At 61.3% G+C, this 24,275-nt stretch overlaps 3 protein-coding genes across 11 annotated transcripts; 1 reads left to right on the top strand and 2 right to left on the bottom strand.

Moving 5' to 3' along the window:
• Positions 1 to 3,231: 3,231 nt before the first annotated feature.
• Positions 3,232 to 14,472, bottom strand: MBD3 (methyl-CpG binding domain protein 3). Of its 9 annotated transcripts, none has more exons than XM_040629734.1 (7): positions 14,381 to 14,472; positions 9,405 to 9,564; positions 8,203 to 8,340; positions 7,248 to 7,338; positions 6,630 to 6,807; positions 4,797 to 5,000; positions 3,232 to 4,451 (listed from the first exon to the last, which is right to left on the bottom strand). In XM_040629734.1, exons 1-6 carry the CDS (start codon positions 14,392 to 14,394, stop codon positions 4,802 to 4,804), a joined length of 780 nt encoding a protein of 259 aa, XP_040485668.1. In that variant the 5' UTR covers positions 14,395 to 14,472; the 3' UTR covers positions 3,232 to 4,451; positions 4,797 to 4,801. The 9 variants fall into 9 exon arrangements, with proteins under 9 accessions (XP_040485668.1, XP_040485666.1, XP_040485669.1 ...); XM_040629732.1 differs by having other exon boundaries at positions 14,285 to 14,421; XM_040629735.1 differs by lacking the exon at positions 14,381 to 14,472 and adding an exon at positions 13,328 to 13,688.
• Positions 14,473 to 19,043: 4,571 nt separating this feature from the next.
• Positions 19,044 to 21,474, bottom strand: LOC103681641 (cytochrome b-c1 complex subunit 10). Its single transcript, XM_040629774.1, has 3 exons — positions 21,317 to 21,474; positions 19,834 to 19,978; positions 19,044 to 19,210 (listed from the first exon to the last, which is right to left on the bottom strand). Exons 1-2 carry the CDS (start codon positions 21,364 to 21,366, stop codon positions 19,858 to 19,860), a joined length of 171 nt encoding a protein of 56 aa, XP_040485708.1. The 5' UTR covers positions 21,367 to 21,474; the 3' UTR covers positions 19,044 to 19,210; positions 19,834 to 19,857.
• LOC121102447 lies at positions 19,579 to 22,700 on the top strand. The gene is made up of 3 exons (XM_040628304.1): positions 19,579 to 19,712; positions 21,352 to 22,001; positions 22,222 to 22,700. Exons 1-3 carry the CDS (start codon positions 19,579 to 19,581, stop codon positions 22,236 to 22,238), a joined length of 801 nt encoding a protein of 266 aa, XP_040484238.1. The 3' UTR covers positions 22,239 to 22,700.
• Positions 22,701 to 24,275: the final 1,575 nt, after the last annotated feature.

The following is a 24,275-nucleotide window of genomic DNA, read 5'->3' as shown; positions in this document are numbered from 1 at the left end:
CGCCAGCCCCTGGGACCCGTTTTGCCTCCTCTGGGGTTTCACATTAATGGACTTGCTTTTCGCTATCTCCTGTGGCACGTTTCTTCAACTCAGCCAAAGTTAATTTTTGTCTTTTTTTTTTTTTTTAAGATTTCTGGCCAGGCCCCTGTGCGTCCGCGCTGCAGGCTGCCTGCTCTCCCCACCCGTGTGGGGGACCCTCAGTCTCCTTCCTAACCGGCTGGGATCTCAGCACACTCTTCAGGTCGCCCGAGACCCTGAAATCTTCTTACTGTTAAAATCGAGAGACGATTCGTATGTATCACAGTTTGGCCTTTTTAAGCAGACGGTTCAGTGGTTTTTCGTAAATTTGAGAATGCGTGCCATCATCACGACTGCTGACTTTAGAACATTATCATTACCCAAACAAGAACGCCTTCCCCCCCGAGCCTGGAGCCCCTGGAGCCCAAGAACGCGCCGTCTCTCTGGATTGACCTCTCCTGACCTTCCCGTACACGGATTCGCACACTCCGGCTGTGTGTGGGCTCCCCCGAGAACCAGTAGGACCTAAGGAGAGATCTCTCAGGGGAGACAAGGGGACTGGCGCCCATGCTTCTGGAGCCAGGCTGGAGGCTGGGGAGGGCCCGGGGTGTGGTTCAGTCCGGCTCTACGGCCGGGTAAGTAGGAGCACCGGCGTCCAGCGTCCGAGGCAAGAGCGGCCGGTCGGCTCGGCTGTCAGCTCAGGGGCAGGGAAGCAGCTCACACTTCCTCCACCTTGCGCTGCGTTCGGGCCCCTGGTGGATGGAATGGTGCTGCGTGGACGGGGACAGGTCTTCACTCCGTCCACTGAAGAAAGCTCTTCTCTTCCAGCCACAGCCATGGGCACATGCGGAGCTCACGTTTACCAGCTGTCTGGGTGTCCCTCAGTCTCAGCAAGCCGACATGAAATTAACATCACATTGGGGAAAAAAAACAACCTTCTGTATCTGGTTCCCTCGCTGAGCGTCGTGGGCTCCTCATGGGCTCGTCGTGGGCTCGTTGTGGGCTCTGGGTCCGTCCCCGGGGGACCGCGGGTGGGCACTGCGCTCCTGCTTGCGGCCGAGTGCCCTGTGTGTGGACACATTTTCTGTGTCTGTTTGTTGATAGACCCTGTGGTTGTCTCCACGTTTTGCACGCCTGGACGTGGACCAAGCCTTAGCCGATCTTGCACGCGGCGTCTGGGCCCCGCCCCTGCCCCAGGGCAAAGGCTAGGAGTCCCTGTTCTAGAACGGTACTGGGCAGTAGAGCTTTCCGGATGATGGACTGCTGTCCACGTGCTGTGCTCGGTTCAGTAGCCAGCACCCCTGAGTGCGAGGAGTGAGGTGTTCAATGGGTTGTAACCAGTTGAGACTGAAATAGCGCTGTGTGGCTGGCGGCTGTGCTCTCGGACTGCTCTAGAAGTCTGGGCAAGGTGGTCCCTCTGCTCCAGTCCGTCCGGCCAGGTCTTGACCAGTAAACTTCCAGCTTGTTCTGTTGGCATCATTGCCTCAGGTCACCCCTAGGGTCCCTTTCTCCTCAAGCTCGGTGGGTCCTGGGCCTCTGTAGCAATGGGCCACTCCCCTTGAGGGACAGCATAGACGAAGGCCAGGGGGGCTGGAGTGAGCTGGGAAATAAGGAAGGGACGGTGCAGGCTGAGGCTGCAGGGGCCAGACCATGCCAGGCCACGGGCTGCCCCAAGAGATAAGGAATCTTATCTTCGGGGTAACGTAGTCGCACAACTAAGTCCCCCAAAGACGTCCCCGTCCTGGTCCCGGGACCTGGGATGTGTCCCCTCATGCGGCAGAGGGGACCCTGTCAAGGCCCCGAGGTGGGGGTGACCCTGGGTTCCTGGGGGGCCCGGTGTCCTCACGAGAGGGAGGCAGAGGGCGGGAGGCCCAGAGACGGGCACACCCCGCGCTGCCGGCGGTGAGGATGGAGGAGGGGCTGCGGGCTTCCAGGAAGAGGCAGGAGCCGGGTCTCCCTGGGGCGCCGGGGGGACCAGCCCTGCCCACGCCTGGGTTTTAGGACTTCTGAGCCCAAACCGTCAGAGAATCAGTCCATGTGGTTTTAAGCAGCCAGGTTGGCGGTGACCTGTCACAGTGGCCACGGGAGGCTGACACAGGTGAGGAGGTGTCCCAGGACCACTGAGCGGGGAGGGGCGCAACATGGTTCAGAAAGCTCTGTGCCTGCCTTGGAGTGGGGCGGCTGGGCATCGGGTGGAGACATGGGGGTGGTTCTGGCCTGTGGTGGACGTCCCAGCTGATGGTGCCGAAACCCTGGCACCCAGCAGGGGCATTGGGAGGTGCTGGAGCTGGACGCACCAGGTGATCTGGATGCCTGGGAGCCCCCTCCCCGGCCCTTGCCGCTGAAGTCTCTCTGGGGAGAGGAAAGAACTCGTGGGGGGGACCAGGTCAGGGTCAGGATGGGTTCTGGGGAGAGGAGAGCCCTACTGTGGAGCTGGGGACACTTCACCCTCACCCCAGGACCACTGTCCTGGTCCACTGTGTGGACAGACCCTCGGGTTGGGACCCCGGACCCTGTCCCAGCTTCTGAGGTGCCAAGATTTGTGGCCCCTCGGGGCCCGTGCCGAGTCAGGGAGTTGGGGAAACCCAAGTTCTCAGGCAGGCCGGCCCTCTCCAGCTGGCACCCCTGAGCCGGTTTCCCCTCTGGGAGCTGGGCCCCTCCAGGAGGGCGGGGCTGTCTGCAGGGTAGAGCCAAGCCCGTGGAGCGACCGTGTGGGAGGGATGTGGCGTGGGCGGGCTCCAGGCCCCAGCTCTGACCAGCTGTGAGATGGGGCAGAAGACCTGCAGGGTCCGGGCAGGGCCAAGATCATGCAGGCTCCCTTCCCAGTCGTCTCACCAGTGCTGGCCCAGGGGGGGACTCCCCCACCCCCCCGCCCCAGCTCCTGGTACAGACCCCCACACCGCAGACTGGACGGAGCGCACGTGGGTGTCTCCAGTCCAGGCAGCAGGGGGCCCTGGGGGCTCTGAGGAGGCAGGTGCCCAGGGGCTGCGCGTCTTCTGGAAACCTTGGCCAGACCGGCTCTTTCACTAGAGGTGCTGGGAGCTGAACCCCGCCCTCCCTGGGAAAGGCCAGTCGGTCCCCGGGGGCCCCTTTCATCACCCGGCCCACGATAGTGACAAACGCGAGTAGGCACTGAAGGCCCGGGCAGGGTCCGTCTCCCCTGGACACAAAGGCTCTGGGTCTTTAGAATTAAAGCAAGGCTCCAGACCACACTCACCGAAATGGCTTTATTCAAAGGTCGCCCACAGGACAGGGTGCCTCCCGGGCCCCGCAGTCCCTTCCGCTGCGCAGGGCTCCGGGCGCCTGGACCTCAGGCCCACACAGGGGCCAGCCCCACACGGAGCTCCCTCAGCAGCTGCAGCCTCGTGAAGGGCGGGATGATGCGGGGCCTTAGGGGACGGGCCTTCCTGAAGGCCCGACCCCCCCAGCAGGCCCGCCCCGCCCGCTCAGACGGCCTTCGTGGGTGGCTCTGGAGGATTTGTGCTTTGACCGGACGGGCAGGCAGGGTGCCGGGCCGGGCCAGCGTCCGCGGAGGATGTGGCTCCCGCCATCTCCACCACCCTCGGCATCAGCCGGGGTGACCGCCACACAAGGCCGCCACCCAGGTCCTTCCCGATGGTCTCAGGCTGTGGGCTGGGCCGAGCGGGGACAGGAGGGCTCCCCTCACCCAAGGCACTCAGGGTAGGAGGGGGCAGGGATGAAGTAACACGATTCCGACGACCTCTGGGACCAGACCTCCCCAGAGCCCACTGCTCTGGCCACGGGTGCTTGCAAACGCTTGACCGCAGAGCAGCCGCGGCCCCAGTGCCAGCTCTGGCCCCGAGCACTGGGTGTCACCGTCCCTGCTACACGGGGAGGGGGACACGGAGGCTGGCTGACGGCGCAGCTGCCTTGGAGCCCGGGCCTGGCGGGTCGGCCGTGAGCAGTTCGCCGTTGCCGGTGGCTGGCTGACCCTCAGGCGGGGTGGGCTGTGCTGTCGACAGTGAGGTTTCCCGACATAAAGGTCAGAGTTCGCATCCACGTGCAGCAAACACAAAGGCCAAGCAGTTATGCGGACGTCCAGCCTTGTTTGTATCACGGATTTATTGAAGGAAAACGTCTGGGTTGTGCCGTTTGCCTCTGGATGAGCTCCAAGCCATCACGGCTTCGCCCGCTGGTGGGCACGCAGGGAGCCACCCTGCACCCCCTTCTCGGAGGGCTGACGTGCAGACCCTGGAATAGTGTCCCTCACACGCGGGGATCAGGAAGCAAAACTGTTCCAAAAAATGTCCCTCCAGCCCCTTGGGGACCCTCGCAGGCCGCCTGGCGGCAGCTGTCCTATACAAAGCAGCCATGGGGACGAGGCCGGCCCCGAGTCCCTTGTGGAGTGATGGCTCCAAGGAGGGCCTCCTGCAGGCGGGCCCGGGGGTGACGGGCACTTCCAGACCCAGGCCCTTCAGAGAAGAGGAAACATGGGGGGCCCGTCAGGCAGGGGCTGTCCTCCAGCCGTGCCCCCGTGGACCCAGGGGAGGGGACACGCCTGGGAAGGCCTCGGAGGGGCCGGCCGGGCCACAGAGCCTGGTCCAAGTGTGGAGAAGGCGGAGTCTGCAGGAGGCTCCCCGCGGGCAGGGCTCCACAGGGCCTCTGGAAAGGCAGGGAGAGGGTGACATCAGCGCCCTGACTGGGAGCTGCCCCCGGGGAGACCAGCACAGCCACCACCCTGCACGGGGCACGTCCCTCAGACCCACGGTCACTCCAAGCGCCAGCTGCGGCCTGGGACCCACCCGGCCAGCCGGCACCTGCTTTAGACATGCTCCATCTCCTGGTCCTGGTCGGGCTCGTCCTCGTCCTCGTCCTCGTCGTCCTCCTCCTCCTCATCGGCGCCGGGCTTGTCCAGCGGCGCCTCGCCGTCCCTGGCCAGCTCCTCCACGTGGGCCAGCATATCGGCCATCAGCGCCTCCTCCAGCCGCTTGCGCACCTGCTGCACCAGCTCCTCCTGCTTCCTGGGGACACACGGGCTGCGCTGGCCAGGGCACGTGCCCGCCTCCGGGAGGACAGGGGCCGGGCCAGGAGGGAGGGTCCCCTGCCCTCTCCCCCTTATCCTGGGTGCAGAACTGCCTGTGCACGGCGAGCGGCCCTCTGGCTCAGCTTCTGGGCCTACACTCCACCTCTGCTGAGGCGACACGGGGGCTGGGGTCCCCCGTTCCCTTCCGCTGCCGCCCCTCCCGGCACTCCCTGCACACACCAAGTCAATGAGCACCTGCCTAGGCTCTCCCGCTGGCCTGCCTGCCGGGGCCCGGCGCACGTGTGCGCCGGACTCCCCTTCCTGAGCCTGGTCTGCAAAGCCAAAGTGGACAACGGTGCTCAGTCCCCGCGGCCAGCCAGTGTCACCTGCCTGGTGGGAGATGGATTTTGCTAGAGAAGTCAAATGGAGAATGGCTCTCTTGGGTCTTTTGCCTTCTGTGACAGCTGTCTAGAAAGCTGCCAGCCTAGGCTGTGAGACCCTCCACCTCCCTTCCTGCGGCCAAGACCCTCACCAGAACGGAAACCAGCACTGTGTCTGTCGCCAGGTCTGGCAAACGCCGGCCCCACCTTTCGGCAGCTCCGTCTCCTCTTCAGACAGGACCAAATCCACTACCTAGCCCCTGACACCAGGTTCTCCTTTCTGTGGCTTTTCCTATTTCTAGAAGTTCTGCTTGGCTTTAAAAATCCGCTAGTCTTTCCAGATGGTTGTGTTCTTTTCTTATACTTTCAATTCCCTGGCGACGAGCTCCTCCGTGGGCTTGTGGGCGGTTCTGTGTCTTCACCGCACAGGGCACGGGGCTCACCTCTTGCACCCGCACGGCTTCCAAACCCCAGTCCTGACATAGGAAGCCCACCGACCTATGACGCCACCTTAAGCCACTCCTGGCCACGGCTGCTGTGGTTCCAGCCCCTTCTCTCTGTGGAGTCCACAGAGAGCCCTTGGCCTGTTCTGATCAGCTGTGCGCTCACGCTTTAGCTCGAGAGAACACAGGGCCCACCTGTCCAGAGCTTCTAGATGTCTCTTGCCCCACGGCCAGCTCCAACTACTTCCCCACCAGGACGCCTCCCCCAGATGATTCCAGCACACGGATGCCTCCTGCCCCAAGCCCACCTGCGCACCGGCTCAGCTGGGGAACCCTTCCGAGGCCCACCAGCCGTGGGGTTCAGCCCAAACTCGGGCTGGCATTGGGGCCTGTGGCATGTCTGGCGCCCCTCCTCACCCCCCGGCTCCGTGCCCATCACACGCCACTCTCTGGAGCCCCCCAGCAGGCACCTGCAAGGCCTCGTGTGCCTGAGGATGGGCAGGCCACACTCTGAGCCTGTCCACGCAGGTGAAAAGCCACTTCCTCCTCCCGAGAACATTCCCAAAGAGAATGTTCCTCTCCCTCCACAGGCTGCCTAGCCTCTGGCCTGCCCTGAACTCAAGACTCGCAAGAAAGCTCCTGCTGATGCTTTTCAAATTTGCCTTCGCTGCAGCCACGTCTGCGTGGAACCCCGGAGAGCGGGAGCAGAGAAGTGTGACCGTGGGGAGACAGGAGGTCTCACACACGCTGGGGGGCGCACTGGTCATGGACAGCAGTGGGGGGGGTGCACGCGCTGGGCAGTACCTGATGTCCTCGTCGGTCACCATGAAGGCCTTGCAGAGGGGCTGGGCCGTGTTGAGCCACACCCCGGGGTTCTTCTCCACGGCAGCAGAGAGCTGCCCGGTGATGGGCATGGTGCTGGTGTGCAGGGCGCTGGCGATGGCCGACAGAAGGGTCTCATCTGTGCAGCCAGGTCCCACACCTACCAGGGACAGGAGGGTGGTCAGCACCAGGCACCTGAGGCCTCTTTCCCTGAGCCTCGGGTTTCACTCCCCAATCTCCCCTTACAGGCGCTCAGGCCCTCTTGTGACAAAACTGGGAGCCGTGCCCATCCGTTAGAGCGCGGTGGCGTTTTTACAGTGTGGGAGCAGGTCTCTGCAGGACCCCCGACACAGTCCACGAGCCACACCCCCACCTGTGCTGTGGCGGGCCTGCTGAATGGCCTCCAGGATCAGGGGACCAGGGCCCTGGCTGGTCTGGGGCTGGACGGAGGGGAGCCTTGCCCTGCGAAGCCAGACACCTGTCCTGTCACCCCCCCGCAGCAGGAGTGCGGCGCTCGGCCGTGGCACGCTATTTCCGGTCATTCACCCTGCTGCAGAGACCACTGGCTTCCACCCGGTCCCCCTGCTATCCTGGGGTCACCTTGCAGGCCCTTGGGGAGGTCCATGGTCTTCACGAGCTCCTCGGCGATGTCGAAGGCGTTGAGGCCACTCAGCTTCTTCTCCCAGAAAAGCTGCCACCAGACACACAGATATGAGGCCAGGGGACACGCCCCCAAAACAGGCAGGCCCGGCCAGTCCTGGCGATAGCTGGGGTCCATCCACACGCAGGACGGCAGTCTCAGCACGACCTCTGACCCCCACATACCAGAGCTACCTGCTTGGGAATGATGGTGCAGCGGGACCCGCAGGATTTCCCGCCAGGCCTGTCCTCCCAGGCCGGAGACACCCCGACCCGGGCCTTCAGCCTTGTCATTGGTGCTGACGGTCTGTGGTTCCCAAAACATGGTGCGACCCCAGGGAGGCAAAGCCCCCTTCACCCCGAGACTTCAGAAGTCCACTGTCCACCCAGGGCTGAGCTGCAAGGCCCCCAGAGGCCCCCCCCGTGGCAGGTACCGCCTGTGCAGGCAGGGGATCCTGCAGCCCCCGCAGGTGCAAGGAGCTCACACCCATGGACGGCACCACGGGGCTGTGGGGACAGCGTGCGGAGAGGCACGGCCTGACGCGTGGGGGCAGATGCACAGGTCCGAGCTTCTTACTTAGATGGCAACGACCCCAGTGCCACCGAGGGGGGTGGAAAGTTCGCGGGGCGTCCCTGTGAGTGGCCCCCAGAGCCTCCTGCCCCCGCCAGCACCTGCACGCCAGCTGTCTCCGGGCGTTTGTAAACGGGCACCAAAGCACAGGTACGCCTGGCTCTTCAGAAGCAGGTTACAAGGCGGCACGCGTGGCACCTCACACAGCAGCCCCCAGCACATGCACTCGATGCCCGCCGACAGTCGCCAGACGAGCCGCGCGGCGAGGAGGGCCGGGGCGGGGACCCCCGCCGCCCCACTGCCCGCCAAGACCTCCCCTGGGGATGTGTGGGGCACGGGGCTCACCTGCCGAGGCTGCTCCACGGCCTTCTGGGGGTCACTCTTCACCTTGTTGCTGGGGTGGTTGGTGATCTTGGTCACTGGCTGCTTGAAGATGGACGCCGTCTGCCTGACTGGGAGGGCTGTGTTCAGGTCGGGCTTGCCCTGCAGAGACACACAAGCTGGCAGTGCAGCCCCAGGGTCCGCAGCCGGCTCTCCCAGGCAGCGGAGGAGACCCCTCCTCCCTGCGGGCTCTGGCGAGCCCAGGCCCAGCCTCCTGGCTGCCCACAGTGGGGCCATGCTGGGGCTCTGCGTGCACATCAGTCCCCCACCTGCACCCTGTTCTCCCTGGAGCACGGTCCGGGCGGCCCTGCTGGCGCTCTCCCGCAGTGGAACCAGGGCCCCCAACATGCACCCGTCAGAGACCGGTGCACACACAGCGTCACAGGGCACCCACGTGTGGCCCGTAAGCACTGAAGATGGGCTGCCTTCCAGTCCCCTGTAATGACGCCAACACTGCCAGCTTTGGGGAGAGTGTGACAGGCACATCGGGGACAGCCAGGGGCCACAGGCCCGTGGCCTCTCCCAGGGACAGAGTGAAGACGGTCTCTTTCCTTCTTTCTGCTGCTCTGCAGCTTCCAAATTTCCCTCAACAGATAGCTGTGACTTTAATACCACGACAAATAAACTGAATTGTGGAAACTTCTCTCTACCCAAAAGTAAAGTTTTTTTTTTTTTAAGTTTTTAAAACATTTATTTTTCTTTAATTTTTTATTTATTCAATTGAGAGACAGAGCAAGCAAGAGCAGGACGGAGGGTCAGAGGGAGAAGCAGACTCCCCACCGAGCAGGGAGCCCTATGCGGGGCTCGATGCCAGGATCCCGGGATCATGAACTGAGCCGAAGGCAGACGCCCAAGCACTGAGCCCCCCCCCAAGGCACCCCACACGTTTATTTACTTTAGAGACAGTGAGCCTGAGCGCGGGGAGGGGCAGAGGCAGAGCGAGAAGTAGGCTCCCCACTGAGTGCAGAGCCCAATGCGGGACTCGATCCCAGGACCCTGAGATCATGACCTGAGCCGAAGGCAGATGCTTAACTGACTGAGCCACCCAGGCGCCCCTCAATTTGTGGATTTTTAAAAAAAGTGACCTGTATGCCCAACACAGGCCTTGAACTCAAGACCCCAAAATCAAGAGTCGCATGCCCCAGGATGGAGGCAGCGGAGCTCACCTTGACCTGGTTGGACGAGTCGTAGCGGACCCTCTGGCGGCTCTTGCTCATCTTGCTCAGCAGCATCTTGCCCGTCCGGAAGTCGAAGGTGCTCAGGTCCATGGAGCCCCCCAAGTACCGTGCCAGCTGGGGCTTGCTCCGGAACTTCTTCCCACTGGGGCTGCGGACAGAGAGGGGGTCAGCGGCGGGCAGGGCGTGCTGGGCCAACCCTTGCCCTCTCCCCCGTGCCGCCTCCCGAGTGGAGCCCCCAGCAGACCCCAACGCTGAGAGCAGGGATCGACACCTTGATGCGGAAGGGTGGGGCCCAGCCTCGGGAGCCTGGCTGACATTTCAGAACATTCCAGAAACACAATTGGGCTGTGTTCCTGAGAAAAGACCCCAGGATAACAGGTATCTGAGGGACAACCCCTAACAACGTAGTCTCCTTCTTGTGAGTACCATGTGGGGGACTATCCCAGGGGTGGGTACGGTAAAACCTCACGTTAAGATTCAGGGCTAGGGCCCCAAATAGCTGCTCAGGTGCATGAGCTGTCGGGAAACCCAAAACCAGGCGTTCGGAAGCTGTGAAGCTCCGCGCTCCTGCGTGGCTGTGGACAGCGCAGGCCACCCACCTCTCTAGGAGACGAACGACACCCACCCGCGGAGAGGCCCCGCTAGAGACCGAGCACAGGCCGGCAGGCGCTAACACCGGCTGGGACCGCCGGCTGCCGCAGCCACTTTGCACAAGGACTGAGCAGCAACCCGCATGCGCCGTCTACCTGAGAGAACGAACATGTTCGCGCAATACGTCACCCCGGGGTTTGGAGCAGCAGGGCTCATCAGAGGCATAAGAACACAGCCCCAGTGTCCCTGGCGGGGAACAGATACACCGTCCCCCACACACGGGCACATCACTCGGCCGCGAGCAGGAGCGCGGCGCCCACACGCGCTGCCCCAGGGACGGACCCCGAGCCCCCGACGCTCAGGGAGGGAACCGGACACAGAAGGCCCCGTGGCGGGTGAGTCCACATGTGTGACACGCCCCGAGCAGGCTCCTGCACGGACGGGAAGGGGCCAAGTTGCCCTGGTGATGGCTGCACGACTCTGTGACAGCCTCAACAACTGATCTGCACGCTGCTAGTGGGTAAACTGCGTTGTACGTGGAGTGCGTCTCCATCAGGCTGTTAGACAAAGCGCCTGTGTGGGCCCAGCAGGCCCGGTGCCTTTCCAAACACATCACCGCTACCAACTCAACAAGCAGTCCCTCTTGGTAACAGCTCATCCGTCTGAGATTGAGAAGTGCTTGATTTTGTCATCTCCCCTGAAAATCTCTAGGATGAGCGTCTAATTCAATCAACTACAGGTCTGCCCGCCAAACCCCTCTAGGGACCATGGGGGGCAGCGTGGAAGCCGGGACAGCCAGAAGGAACCCCCTCCCCTACAAGGTCAGGACCCACGTGGCAGCCAGCTACACTCGGCTCTGGAATCCCCACCAGGACCTGTGGGCAGCAGGGCCATGGCTGGAAGCCGTGCGATCCCCCAGCCTGGCCACGTCTGCTAGCACCAGGAGCCCCACACACAGAGCCCGACTCTTCCCTTCCGAGGCTGCTGGGGACTCCTCGGGATGATTCACTTTTCCATCACGCTGTGCTGGCTCGCGTGTACACTGAGCCTACATGCCCAGGACAGTGGGAAGGAACCGGGGTCAGATACGGCCACAGAGGAAGGAGAGGACCCCACGAAACTCGCCAGCATTTCTCTGCCTCCAGTCACTCCCCAACGCTACATGAGAACAGCAAACAGAGCACAGGTAAGTGGCTGGGGGTACAGGGCACTGATGATTAAGGGTCTGGGGCTCTTTTGGGGTGAGGGAAATGTGGAGGTGGCCACACCTGTGAATACGGTAGAAACTATTCAATTGTACACTTCAAATGGGTGAACTGTATGTATATGAATCCTAATCTCAATAAAGCCATTAAAAAAAAAAGTGAGACAGTAGATCTCAGAGGCTGGGGGTGGGAATGGGGGGTGATGTTAACGGACAAAGGGCTCATTTTGGGGTGATGGAATGTTCTGGAACTAAATAAATGTGATCGCTGCACAACTCTGTAAATGTACTAAAAAACACTCAACAGTACCTATTTCCGACAGAATGTGGATTATACCTCAACCTTTAAAAAAGATTCTGCAGATCGGCATTGACACAAGAAAATGTCCCTGATGGTTTATTGAGAACAACAACCCTGGATTTATATAAACGCACACGTACAAAAATAAAGAGCACCATGGCCTTTCTGGGAGCAGGGCCTAAGCTGGAGGATACTGACCAGAAGCTAGAGGCCTGGGGACGGAGGGCTGCGGCTGGCCCGTCAAGTGGCCGGTTGTGGGGCGAGCAGCCGCCACCCAGCCTTGAGCCCCAGGCCAGGAGATGGGTGCAGGACCGCAGTGTCGCCTGGCTTCCCATCTGTCTGAGGGCTGCTGTGAGGGTCGCCAGGACCAGTGAACGGGGCACCAGAGGGAGGCCCGAAACCCGTGACGCCCCGAACAACAAGGGACCACCTCCGCTGGCTGCCCCAAGGAAGGGGCCACTACGCTGAGTCCCTCCTGCTTTTCCTGAGCGTATTTCTACTTCTAAAATGAGATCTTCTGGAGAAGTCCTCCCCACTCCATATCCCTCCAAAGAATTATCCCCGAGGTCAGGGTACTAACTTCCTACAAACCCTCAACCTCCTGCCTGGACAGAAAATGTCACAATGAGATGATTTTCACAAAGAAAATACATGGCTGCAGGGTGATGTTCCAGCCCCAGGTAACAATTTGTGCGGTCATTCCACCTCTCTTGTATGACAATCTTGCAAAGAACACACTCCTTTCCCCTACTCTTTGGACAAGGAAATCGAGGCCCACGTGTTCCTAGGAACAAGGCTTGGACCCCACACCCGGTCTGCTGGACTCAAGGCCCTCGTGCCCTACCTTTCCTCTGCATTGAGAGAATTAGGAAAATCTATCCATGCTCCCGCCCAGCTGCCTGGTTCAGCGGGGGCTCCAGTAGGTGGAGAGGCCAGAGACCCACATTCCAGGAAACACCATGGGTTACAGATCACACCCCCCCAAACTTCCACCCACTGGGAGGGAAGGTGACACCCACCTGCCTGGTAGGTCATCCAGGTCAAAGACTTGGGAAAGGTACGGGACCCTCCTGGCACTTCCTCCCCTCAGGCCACCTCTCAGTGCTCGTGGGAAACCTGGAACTGTATCTGTCCAGCCCATTTGGAGCTTTTCCCCATTGCCAGACCGCCATGCTCAGGGCTTCCTCAGAGGAAGGCCCCATTTGGCTGAGGCCCTAAGAGGCTCACTTGTAGGTGGGGACGAGAGGTGGAGCCATGTTCTTCTCAAGGTGCTCCATCCCTGCTGACCTTGGCTCAGCCTCCCAGGGCCTCTGCACAGGATGCCCGCTGCCCAGACAGCCCCTCCCAGCGCCACTGCCAGACCTCAGCTCAGTGCCACCCAGTCAGAGAGGCCCTCCCTGACCTGCCCCAGCCTCAATCCAGCACCCCATCACTGGGCCTCGCAGATCCCTGCACTTCTCAGCGGACGGCATCACCTGTAACTATGGGAGCAACAGGGTGCCACTGGTGCTGTCACCCAGGAGAGGAAGGCCCAGGTCTGAGTTCCAGCTCAACAGCCAGGACCTGCTCGTGCCAGGCACCCCAGCAGGTGCCACAGAGGCATGTTACATTAACAGAGCACTAGAGCCAGAGAGACCTGCTTCAGCTTTAGATCTAAGAGGAAAAGTAGACACAGGGGCATGCATGGATTCAAGGAGGCCTCCTCAGGGACCCAGCAGGACAGAACTACAACAGCTAGCAAGGGAGGGACCTCACAGACAGCAGCGAAGGATGGCGCACCTGTGTACCCAAGAGAGGCTACTGTAGTTACACTACCTCAGTGCCTGGCCTTACAGGGTTCCTGCTCTTCCTGGAAACGACGCGTGCTCGTCCGGGCCGAGCTGCCATCTCACCTCCCTCACTCCTTCCCCAGTGGCTAGCAAAGGCCCAGGAGGGACCCAAGTGCTAGGTGGATGGAACAGCGCTCCCACACCGCCTCGGCCACACCAGGGCGGTTACTGGGTCCGTGACCAACAGCACCAACACCGACACGGGCCCGCACTCAACACGTGGCGGGTGTCCCACTTTATTTTGCCCAGCGACCTGACCGCGCCAGGATCCTGAAGGGGGAGGGAGTCCTCAGAGCTGGCTCAGAAACAAAAGCATCTTCCAGCAGCCAGGAAGAAAAAAGGAGGGAGAAAGAAGGCAGCAGGTGGCCGACTGTCTGGGGCTGGGCTGCCAGCCGCCCACTAATTCTTTATTCCACCGACAGGCTCCCTCGCCATCTCTCCCAGGAGCCTGGGGGAGGGGAGCTCACAGTCTCGCGCGTCCCCTCGCCGCTCCTGGAGGGGCCGCGGCGCCGCAGCGGCCCACCCCGGAGGGGCGGCCCTTGACAAGCACGCGGCCCCGGGGACCCCCCCCACCCCCGTGCACACCCGCCTTGGGCTGCGCGCGCGCCCCGCCGATCCAAGGGAAAGCCCAGCCCCCACCCCCGCCTCCCAGCGGCGTCTGGCCCGCGCCGGGCGCCCCTCGCCCCGCCAGCCGGTCCGCCGCGGCCGCGGAACAAAGGCCAACGCCCGCCCCGCGCCGCTCCGCGCTCCACGCGGCCGCGGGGAAGGGGGGAGGGGGCACGCACGCGCACTGGCCCGGGGCCGCCGCGCGCCGGCACGCACGCACGCACGCACGACGCACGCGCGGGGCCCAGGCCGCAGCCCGGGTCGAGGCGCCCGGGCCGCCGCAGAGGCCGCTGGGAGGCGCCCGTTGGGGCCCTGCCCGGCCGGCACGTTCATTCACCTATAGTAAAAGACATCCCTGTGGCCGGCCGACAGCCCCGACCTTCTGGGCACTTCTTCCCTCTCCCAGCCCTGCGGGAGCGCCGGGCACTCCCACCTCTTCCGCTCCATCGCGCCCGGCTCCTCGGCCCGCCGCCGCCGCCGCCGCCGCCGCCCGGACCCCCGCTCGCTGCCGCCGCCTCAGCTGCCTCCGTCGCCGCCGCCGCCACCACTTGCCGCGGCTGTTCCGGCCCGCGGGCCCCCGCCCTCCGCCCCCAGCCGGGCACGCGCCGGCTTTGCCGCCCTCTCGGCCCCCTCCCCGCGCTCGCCAGCCCCCGCTCGGGGGGCCCGCTCCGCCCACCCGCCCGCGCGCGGGGCCCCGTGCTGCGCAGGCGCCGCGCGGGCCCCTCTCCGTGGGCGCCGGCCCCGCCCCGCGGCGGCAGCCCCAATCAGCGTGCGGCTAGGGGGCGGGGCTGGTGGCTTCACACCACCCGCCTGCCCGCCAGCCCCGCGCCTGCGCCCTGGGCCCCGCGAGCGGCAAGCTGAGGGACTGTCCCGTGGTCCGCTCTCGCGCTGTGCAGCCGGGGTTCTGCCTTCCGTCCCTTGCCCCCAGGTCCCCGCTCGAACCCCGGGTTACCTGCCCATGGCCGGACCTCCACCCATCCTGCCGCCTCCCGCCCCCGGTCTCCCAGCCTCCAGGCATTGTCGTTGATCACCGCCCTGCACGTCCCAAATCCCTCACCATGCCCTGGAATCGAGGAATAGCCCCCCTCTCCCGGCTCCGCCGTGGTCCAGCCACCTTCTGTTCCTGGGGTCCAGGACCTTCCTAGAAATGTCTCCCCCCTACTTTTGACGCGTTCCCCAAGCCCTTCCTCTCCCCAGCCAGAGAGACCAGCTGGTTTTCCCTCTCGGTCCCTCCCCTCGCCGACCCAGGGCAGGTGCTCAAGGAAAGATGACTGCACAAGTGGATGGAGCTGTGGCGGGTGCCAGGAGAAGGCCGGACCTCCCGACCGGCCTGTCCTGGCGTCCAGTCCCCGGGTGACTGAGGAGCATGGTGATGGGGAGGCAGGCTCCGCCGAGGGAAACAGAGGGGTGATCCGCACACAGGGATCTCCCCTGCAGGGGTCTTCACAGCGCAGGTCTGAGGCAGGTCCTAGGCGGGCAACCCAAGACCACTGCATGCAGCGCAGCTGTAACTTGTTTCCTTGTTTCGATGGCTTCAGCTTACGTGCAACTTCTCAGTTTCCCTCCTGCTGTCTCACAGATAAAGGGCACGGTGGGCAGGGGCACCCTGAACGTCACCATGCAAAGCTGGTTTGGAGCACTAGATTCCTGGGTGGAGGATTCAGGCCAGAACCCAGGACTTCAGAACCCTGACCTTTGTGCAGGGCCATGCTGGTAACTACTGGGCTTGTCTTTTTCCAGCTTGTATGATTTTATTTAACTTAAAAACTGTAGTTGCAAATATAACACATGTTTATTGCAGTCAGTGAAACCATGTGAAGGCATAAAGGAAAAAGTATTAACCTTCTTGTGTCAGAGGTCCCCAGGACCACTCCCAGCTCCTGCTTTCAAGTCTTTGGGTGCATACCCCAAAGTAGAATTGCTGGGTCACATGGTAATTCTATGTTTAATTATTTTTTTTAAAGATGTTATTCATTTATTTGAGAGTGAGCGAGAGAGCCAGCACAAGCAGGGGGAGGGACATAGGGAGTGGGAGAAGCAGGATCCCCGTAGAGCAGGGAGCCCAACGCAGGGCTCGATGATCCCATGATCCTGGGATCCTGACCTGAGCCCAAGGCAGACACTTCACCAACTGAGCCACCCAGGCGCCCTCTATGTTTAATTTTTAGAAGAACCGCCGAACTGTTTTCCACACCTGCCCCATTTCACATTCCTGCCCCGCTGCGTGCGGAGGTCCGGCCTTCTCCGGGCACCGGCCACAGCTCCATCCACTCGGCCACAACTCCATCTGCTTGTGCAGTCATCTTCCCTTGAGCACCCGCCCTGGGTCAGCGAGGGGAGGGACCGAGAGGGGAAGCCAGCTGGTCTCTCTGTCTGGGGAGAGGAAGGGGTCGGGCTCCAGTTTTGCCATATCCTCGCCAACATCTGTTATTTCCTGGTTTTTTATGGTACCACATTGGTGGACGTATGGTGTTGGGTCGTAGGATTTGACCTTAAGAACCAACATTGAAAACGCACCCTCGGTGCCCCCTCACTATTCTCCTCAGGCATCCAGCCTGTCGGCCATCACTTGCTCCTCGGGGCATTTGACACCCCCCCCCCCCACCGGGCCCAGGCTGCCTCCAGAGCATAGACAGCCAGCCTGTGGGCATTGCCTGGCCCAAGCCCCTGGGATGGTCCCCTGAGGGGCTGGTCCAAGTGGACATGATGGGGGCAGCCAACAGAGATGAGAGGCTGGGAGCCCTGTGAGGGGGACAGGCAGTCGTGACTCCTCCTGGTTTGCTGGCACTTAGGATCTCCCTTTCCTGGGCTGGCTGCCTTGGGCCCCAAGCAAACACCCTCTCCTGCCCATCTACACAAGGTTAAGAAATAGAAAATCAGGTGATGGGAGGAGCCACTTTCAGTGGGAAGGTCTCTCCCCAGTATCGTGGACTTTGGGGCTGGGTGATTGTCTGGGGGCATCCTGGGCATTGTGGGGGTCTAAACAGCATCTCTCAGCCCACCCACTCCATGCCAGGACTCCCCCAGTCTGGACAACCACAGATGTCCCCAGCCAACAGTCCCTGAGTTAACATGAGGCAAGCACGGCGCTGACCCGGGGCACAGAATTTACGGAGTACTGAAGACCTCAGTGATGAAGATGAATGGCATTTAGTGCAATATTGTAACTTTTTATTTTGTAGAAGATTTTATTTGTTCATTTGACAGAGCCACAGTGAGAGGGAACACAAGCAGGGGGAGCAGCAGGGAGAGGGAGAAGTAGGCTCCCCACTGAGCAGGGAGCCCGATATGGGGCTCAATCCGAGGACCCCAAGACCACGACCTGAGCCGAAGGCAGACGCCCAACCGAGCCACTCAGGGACTCCTGTTTATTTTAAAGTTTATTTCTTCTGTAATCTTGCTACACCCGTGGGCCTCGAACTCTTAACCCTGAGATTAAGAATCACATGCTCTCCCAACTGAACCAGCCAGGTGCCTCCAAAATGTCACGTTTTTAAATAAAGGGTTCCTTGGTGTTGTGGTGAGCTATTTGGAACCCCGAGACAAAAAGAGAGACATGATCCTTTATATGTGTTTTTATGTTGTTTTTAATGGTTAACCCCCCCCCCCCGCAACCCAGAACTTAAAGTGGTTGGAAAAGTATTAAAGTTACTGAAAAGTTGTATTAAAACTCCCAATAGTTTAAGCCTAAATACTGCATTTGTAACAGAATCTGAATTAGAATTTTACTTTTCTGACTTTCACGGACACAAGCTCAGCTGTATTTTCATTAAAACTGTAAAACATTATAAAATCACATAAAATAATGGAAAGAGGGCCACAGGTTTCTTTCCACTTCGGGCCACACTGTTCTGCAAGGCCCTGGGGGCTGCGGGACGGCCCAGCCCTGAACCAAGTTGGAAATTGTTAAGTCATGTCAAAGTGGAGGACCCTTCCAAAGTGGCGTGGCCCCAGGAAAGATGCCTTCGGTGAGAGAATGATGTGCAGAGAGGGGTGTCACAAATGCCACTGCTTGTGTGAAAGGTCCAGGTCTGTCCCGAATATGTGTCTTCCCGCACCTCAGTTCTGTGCTGGAGCCGGGGCGTGGGGATGGAAGGACGTGAGGTCGGGGTGGGGCCCTGTGCCGACAGGATTAGTGCGCGAGCACACCTGAAAGCACACATCCTCCTCGTCCCCCGCAGTTGCTTTGGGGGGAAGGCCAGGCAAAGACACAGCCAGAAGGCAGTGGGCAGTCCGCAAGGCAGGATGCGGGAACTCATCAGAAGCAAACCCCGTCAGAACCTCGATCTCAACTTCCAGCCTCCAGAACTGAGAAGATTCAGTTCGGTGGTCTAAGCCCCCCATCCATGGTGTTTCCCAATGGCAGATGACACAACAGTTGTTCTCGCAAATACACTTATACACACACTGTTGCTGGAATTTTCAAGAGGGAGGGAACTGTGCACCATAGATCCTTGTGTACCTGCTCATTTTTGTACCCTTCCTGTGATGGTTTCACTTCTCTACAAGTTTTGGTATTTTTCCTTTCAAAACAGAGCCAAGTTCTCATCCCCTTGAGGGTGGGCTGGATGTGGGGATGTGTTTTCTAACAGGACGTGGAGAAAGTGATGGTGCAAGACTTCTGGGGGAAGGTATAAGACATGTGGCTTCCACCCGCAAAGACGCGAGGCAGCTCCAGCAGCCCCACGGAGAGGCCCACGCCGTGAGGAGCTGAGGCCTGCCTCCGGCCAGCAGCCCCAAGAGGGCGCTGGCATGAACTGCTCCCCCCGCCCCGTCCAGCCCCGGTCCAGCCTTCTGATGAGACAGCCCCAGCCGACACCTTGACTGCACCTTCACGAGAGAGCTGGACCCAGGACCACGCAGCTAAATGCCTCCTCAGTTCTCGCTCACAGAAAGGGGGAGGCAACGGGCGTCTGTTTTACACTGAGTCGTGCGGTAACGTCTCAAGGTGGCAAGGCGCACGCTGCGCAGCTGATTACCCATTAAACACCTTCAGTAATCAATTTCTGTCACAGCCACTGACCCCTGGGTCACTCACACCACCACGGCTGCAGTCAAGATAAGCAAGTCCCTAGCATGACCATGTCCAGGTGGGGCAGGTTTCAGAGCAAGGTTTAATGCTGTGTGCATTCAAACATGAAAGCTATTTTCAGAAACAGAGTCCTCAGTCATGCTGTCACTTTCCTTGAAGCCCATCCTGAGGGCGTGGGCTGGCCTGGGCACCGCAGGGGCTCCCACAGGAGGAGACAGCACCGGCAGACACCTGGAGGGGAGACAAGGCAGGGTGAGCACAAGACTCTTGGCTCCTATTCTTGTAGGAAGGGAGGTGCTGAGGGACGAGGAGCTACGCGCACTGTAGCCGGGCTCCAGAATCAAGTCTACCTAGGCCGCTTGGTTGCTGCATGGCCTGGGGCCCATCTGTAGAATGGAGATGTAGGAGGTGCATGCATTCTGGCCTAGCACGTGGTTGGCACACTGGACAGCCCCATCAGAGACAAAGAGAAGAGTCGTTAGGGCTCAAGCAGCACCCCCAGGGAGGCCAGCAGCTGTGGGACAGCTTCCACTTTCCCCATTTGTAAAATGGGGCACCCCTCCGCCACACCCAGGGCTGGGCAGATTGGGATGACAAGCATGGTGTGGGGCACACGGGTCAACCTCCAGGACGAGCACCCCAGGGCACTGCCCATTCCCCAGGCCCACACACCAGGGATGCTAGTTGGCAGCTTTGTGCTGACAGGCAGGATTCTTCTGGGTGAACAGTTCAGGTGAGCCTCCCAGACCTGCCACCCTAGCTTTGGGGGCACGGAGAACCAGCCTCATGGAAGCCCCACTCCTCAGCCAGGTGGGAATCACAGGATTCACCTGCTAACAGCCGCCGAAACTTACCAGAGGGGTCCGAGGAGGGTCAGTTTAATCGTCCTTCTTAAACTTGCCATTGATGTAGGGCACCCAGTCCAGAATGAGCCGCCAGTCCGTGGCCCACACCAGCCCCAGAGTGCCCACGGCGCCCCACATGCCCGCTGTGGGCATCCTGCCAGAGAATAGTGGGGGGTCAGGTTCTGCTCGGGGCTCACCCTTCCAGCTGCATCTCTGGGTCTCTCTCCCCCTCGCCTGCCAAGCTTCTGTCTATCCAGCGCCCACCACACACCCGCCTCTCCTGCCCAGTGTATGGACACATCCCTCTGACAACTCCATGGGGTGGGCACAAAGCAAGAGACCCTGAGGCAAATCCACTGCCATCTGCTTTCACACTGGGATCCTCTGAAGGTTTTTTTTGAGGAATCTGCTCAAAAGAAAATTTAAACAACCCAAGTTCATAACCCCCCATTCACGATGGCTCATGTCTGCATGCGGGCACCAACCATGCAGTTTACAGCTGACCCAGGACAGCTATGGGACTGAGGGAGGTGTCAGGGTCGGGGTCTTATAAGGAGCACACAGCACAGGAAGGGCAGGCCACCTCCCCAAGGACACACGGCTGCACGGTGCAGCACGGGGCTGAGTCTCGCTCTCGTTAGAGTCCACAGTGGCTCCCACAATCCCTCGTGATGCTCACGCCCCGGCGCGCCTCCTCCCTCGGAGTGTGACCAGGGCCCGTCTCCGGTCTCTAATAAGCGAGGCTCGCAGAGGTGACCTTAGGAACACAAGCTTCCAGCACAGGTGCTCTGGCTAACACCTATTCTGCGGGGAGCCAGCTGCCACCTGAGCTGCCCTACAAGGGAGTCCGCCAACAATCACATACTTGCGTTTGGAAAGACCCCCCAGTAGAGCCTTTGGAGACTGCAGCCTCCTGAGACGGCGTGGTGGGCCCAGCTCGGGTGTGCCCGCGTTCCTGACCCACTCAAACTGCGAGGGAACACGTGTTTGTGTTTTGACGCTGAGCGGGGCCACCTGTCCTGCAGCCACGGCTAACCACTACAGGGCCCGTGGCCGGCGACGTGCGGCCGGACCACGGTCAGCCACGTGCCTGGGACGCTGGACGGGAGGGTTGCCAGCGCCACTTCCACAGGGGACGAACCACCACCACGTCCCCCACCTGCTGCCCAGTGACAAGCCGCGGCCCCCGCCACCCCATCTGACGCCTGGGCGGGCGCCACGAATCCGGAGGGACCCTTCCCTGCCACCGCGCCACAGCTCCGAGGGTCAGTAATGTCCCAGGAGCTTTCCTCGCCGTCCCGGTAGGCCCCCGGGGAGCCCGAGCCGAGGGCGCTGGACAGACAGCGGGGCGGCCGCGCCCGTCCTTCCAGGTAGGGTGAGGAGCTGGCTCCTACGTGCGCGCCGCCCCGGCCGCCCCGCGCCCGTCCCATCTGGGACCCGGCAGCATAACGGGTGCCGACTGGGGGCAGCGGGGCTGGGGGCACATGCTCACCAGTTTTTGGCCAACTCGCGATAACGCGGGCCCAGGAACCTGCCCAGCATCGCGGCGCGGTCCCCAGCTCAGGGTGACCCCGGCTGCCGCCCGGCCGCTCTACGCAGGCGCGGCGGCCGCAGCGCGCAGGCGCACGGGGAGGCCTCGCCTGGGCAAGCTGCCCGATCGGCGACAGGCGACTGCGGTTGCTGCGCGCGCAGACCCAGAAGACAGTGCAGTCGCTTCCGGAGAGGGTCGGAAGTCTTCATAGACGCGACGGAGAGTGGGCAGGTCTGGGGGGCGGGGAGGGCCCTGCTGAGGGCGGGACCCGGTGGCGGGCAGATGTCTCCGGTGGCGCAACCTGGAGCAGCTAAGGCTGGCCCGCGAAACTTGGCTGGTGATTTTGTGTCTTTATTAGAAGCCATGGCTTTATTTGCAGTTAGGGAAACTGAGGCCCGGCGGGGCAGGGACTTGGCCGGAGTCGCACGGAGGGAAGGGTGCGATCGGAAGCCGCCTCCGGGGCCGTCGGCCGTGCTTCCCCGCCTCCGTGTGCTTCCCGGGAGCCTTCTGTCGCTCCGAGGCCTGGCTCCTGGAGCCGCGAAAGCGAACGGCGCGGTTCGGCTAGCGATGGACCGCCGGGGCGGGCGGGGCCACGCCTGCCGCCGTCGCTGCCTCTGGGGCCGCTGCATCGGGTGCAGGCCCGGAGGTAAGCACCGGCCGGCGCGGGCTCAGCTGCCCCGCCCTGCTGTCCTCCCGGCGCCCCCGCCTCCGTTTCCTGCAAGGCGGCCGTTCCCAGGGGGCTGCAGGCCCTGACCTGGCCCGGGCCACCCGCTGCGCCTGGGTCCCGGCTCCGACAGTTGGAGCCCACGGCCGGGGCACCAGAGCTGCTTGTTCCCGGAGTGGACGTTGTTTCTCGGTCTTTACAGGTGCTCTGGGGATTTGAGCTTGGGATCAGAAGAGATATGTTGGTGGAACCTTACAACACGGGGTGCAGAGGCCATCATGAAGATTGTGGAGAGAGCGGAGAGAGAGTAAAGCTGCTTGAAAAAATGGGGGGGGGGGCGCCTGCTCAGTCAGTTAAGCCCCAGACTCTTGGTTTCAGCTCAGGTTGTGACCTCAGGGTGGTGAGATCGAGCCCCAGGTTGGGCTCTGCGCTCCATGCAGAGTCGGCTTGAGGACTCTGTCTCCCTCTGCCCCTGCCCCTGCTCACGCCCTCTCTCTGTCTCAAATAAATAAAATCTTTTTTAAAAATGAGTAGAGATGGGCATAGAGGCCTGAGGGCTGCAGGTCCGGGACCCAGCAGTTCCTAATGCCTCACGGCTCCTTCCGCTTCCTTAATGTACTTCAGCTCATAAGGCAGAATGTTTCCTTTGAAGTGACCAAATACAAAAACCAGTTTTACTGCATGTTGGATGGCTTCAGGCATGGCTGGATCTAGGAGTCTAGTAATATTTTTACGAATCTCTCTCTGCATCTCTCGCTCTTCTCTTCTCTGTTGTCCTTGCCCTCTGGTGAGCTCTCTCTGAGCAGTAGTGTATGGAGACTCTAGCTCAACGTTCCAGGAGCCTTTGAAGGAAGATGGCACCTCTTTCCCGATCATTGCAGAAAATGCCCTGAGGCTGGTTCTCCTGGGCCTGCTGTGGAGATGGGGCAGAGGTAGCCACTCTCTTAAGAGGACATGGGCTGAAACTGGGGGAGGGGAGGATCGCGGTCTCCGAAGCGGTGGTGGATAAGCAAGAGCTGCGGACCCTCTTCACATTCTGCTGGCCCCCTGCCTCGGCCGCCAGGACTCCCTGTGACATTCCCGTCTGTCCTTTGGGGGGAAACTCAACTCCTTTTCTCTTTTTATTGCTGTGAAATTCATATACCGTACCATTAACCATCTGAAAGGGGCTGTTTCAGTGGCACTGAGCACATTCGCAAAGTTCTGGCGACCTCCGCCCTGTCTCCTTGCAGGAAATTTTCATCACTCCCAAAAGAAGCTCCATTCCATCCCCCTCAGCCGCCACTCACCACCCTTCCCCGGCCCCCAGCCCCACGAGCCCCCTTCCCGTCCCTGGAGGAGCCTGTTCTGGACGTGTCACACACGTGGACTCACACGCCGTGGGGCCTTCTGTGTCTGGTTCCCTCCGTGAACGTCATGAGCTTGGGGTCCGTCCCCGGGCAGCGCGTGTGGGCGCCTGGCTCCTGCTCGTGGCCGAGTTTGTTCCCCTGCGTGGTGGGTGAGTTGTGTTCATCCGTTCAGCCGTTGATGGAGTCTTTCTTTTAAAATCTTTACAACTTATCAAGGTGTATTTGACGCACAAAAATGCATGTACTGAACCTGTACGACTCGGTCCTTGGACACGTGTGTGCCCATGGAACCGCCCCAGGACAGCCGGGGTGCCCGCTGGCGTGTCCTCCTGCTCCTCTAGACCCTCGTGCACCCCCTCCTGGCCCCCACGAGCGCTCGTCTGCATTGTCTAGACTTCCATGGAGGCGTACGGTGTGTTCTTGGTGTCTGGCTTCTCCCACGCAGCGCAGGTAATTCTGAGAGTCCCTGGCGCCTTTCTTTTGCCGAGTCGCATTCCACAGATGGGCGGACCTGTGTGTTGACCCCTCACCTGCTGGAGGGTGTTCGGGTGGTTTCCAGGGTTTGGCCATCACAGCTGTGGTCCGTGAGTAGTCCTGTCCCAGTCTTTGCGTGGACGTCTGTCTTCATCCCTCTGGAGGGGATGTCTGGGGGGCCGGCTGGCTGGCTGCGGGGGGCCCGTGTTGAATTGTGGACGAAACCACTAAGCTTTTTTGTTTTTAGACTGAGCTGTGACTGCTCTAGAAGGTTAGGTCAGTGCCAGGCGCCCAGGCGGCCGCCAGCCAACCCGCTGTGGAGTAGGTGCGCCTGTTGATGTCCTTGCCAGTGAGGCGTGGGGTTCCTGCTGTATTGGGGTGTTTTACCGTTTCAGAAAGGACACACACGCTCCCTGTTCCCCATGGTCACAGC

This window comes from Ursus maritimus, unplaced genomic scaffold (assembly GCF_017311325.1).
Source record: "Ursus maritimus isolate PB19 unplaced genomic scaffold, ASM1731132v1 scaffold_14, whole genome shotgun sequence".
Lineage (NCBI taxonomy): Eukaryota > Metazoa > Chordata > Mammalia > Carnivora > Ursidae > Ursus > Ursus maritimus.
This window is presented reverse-complemented; position numbering and strand designations above follow the sequence as displayed.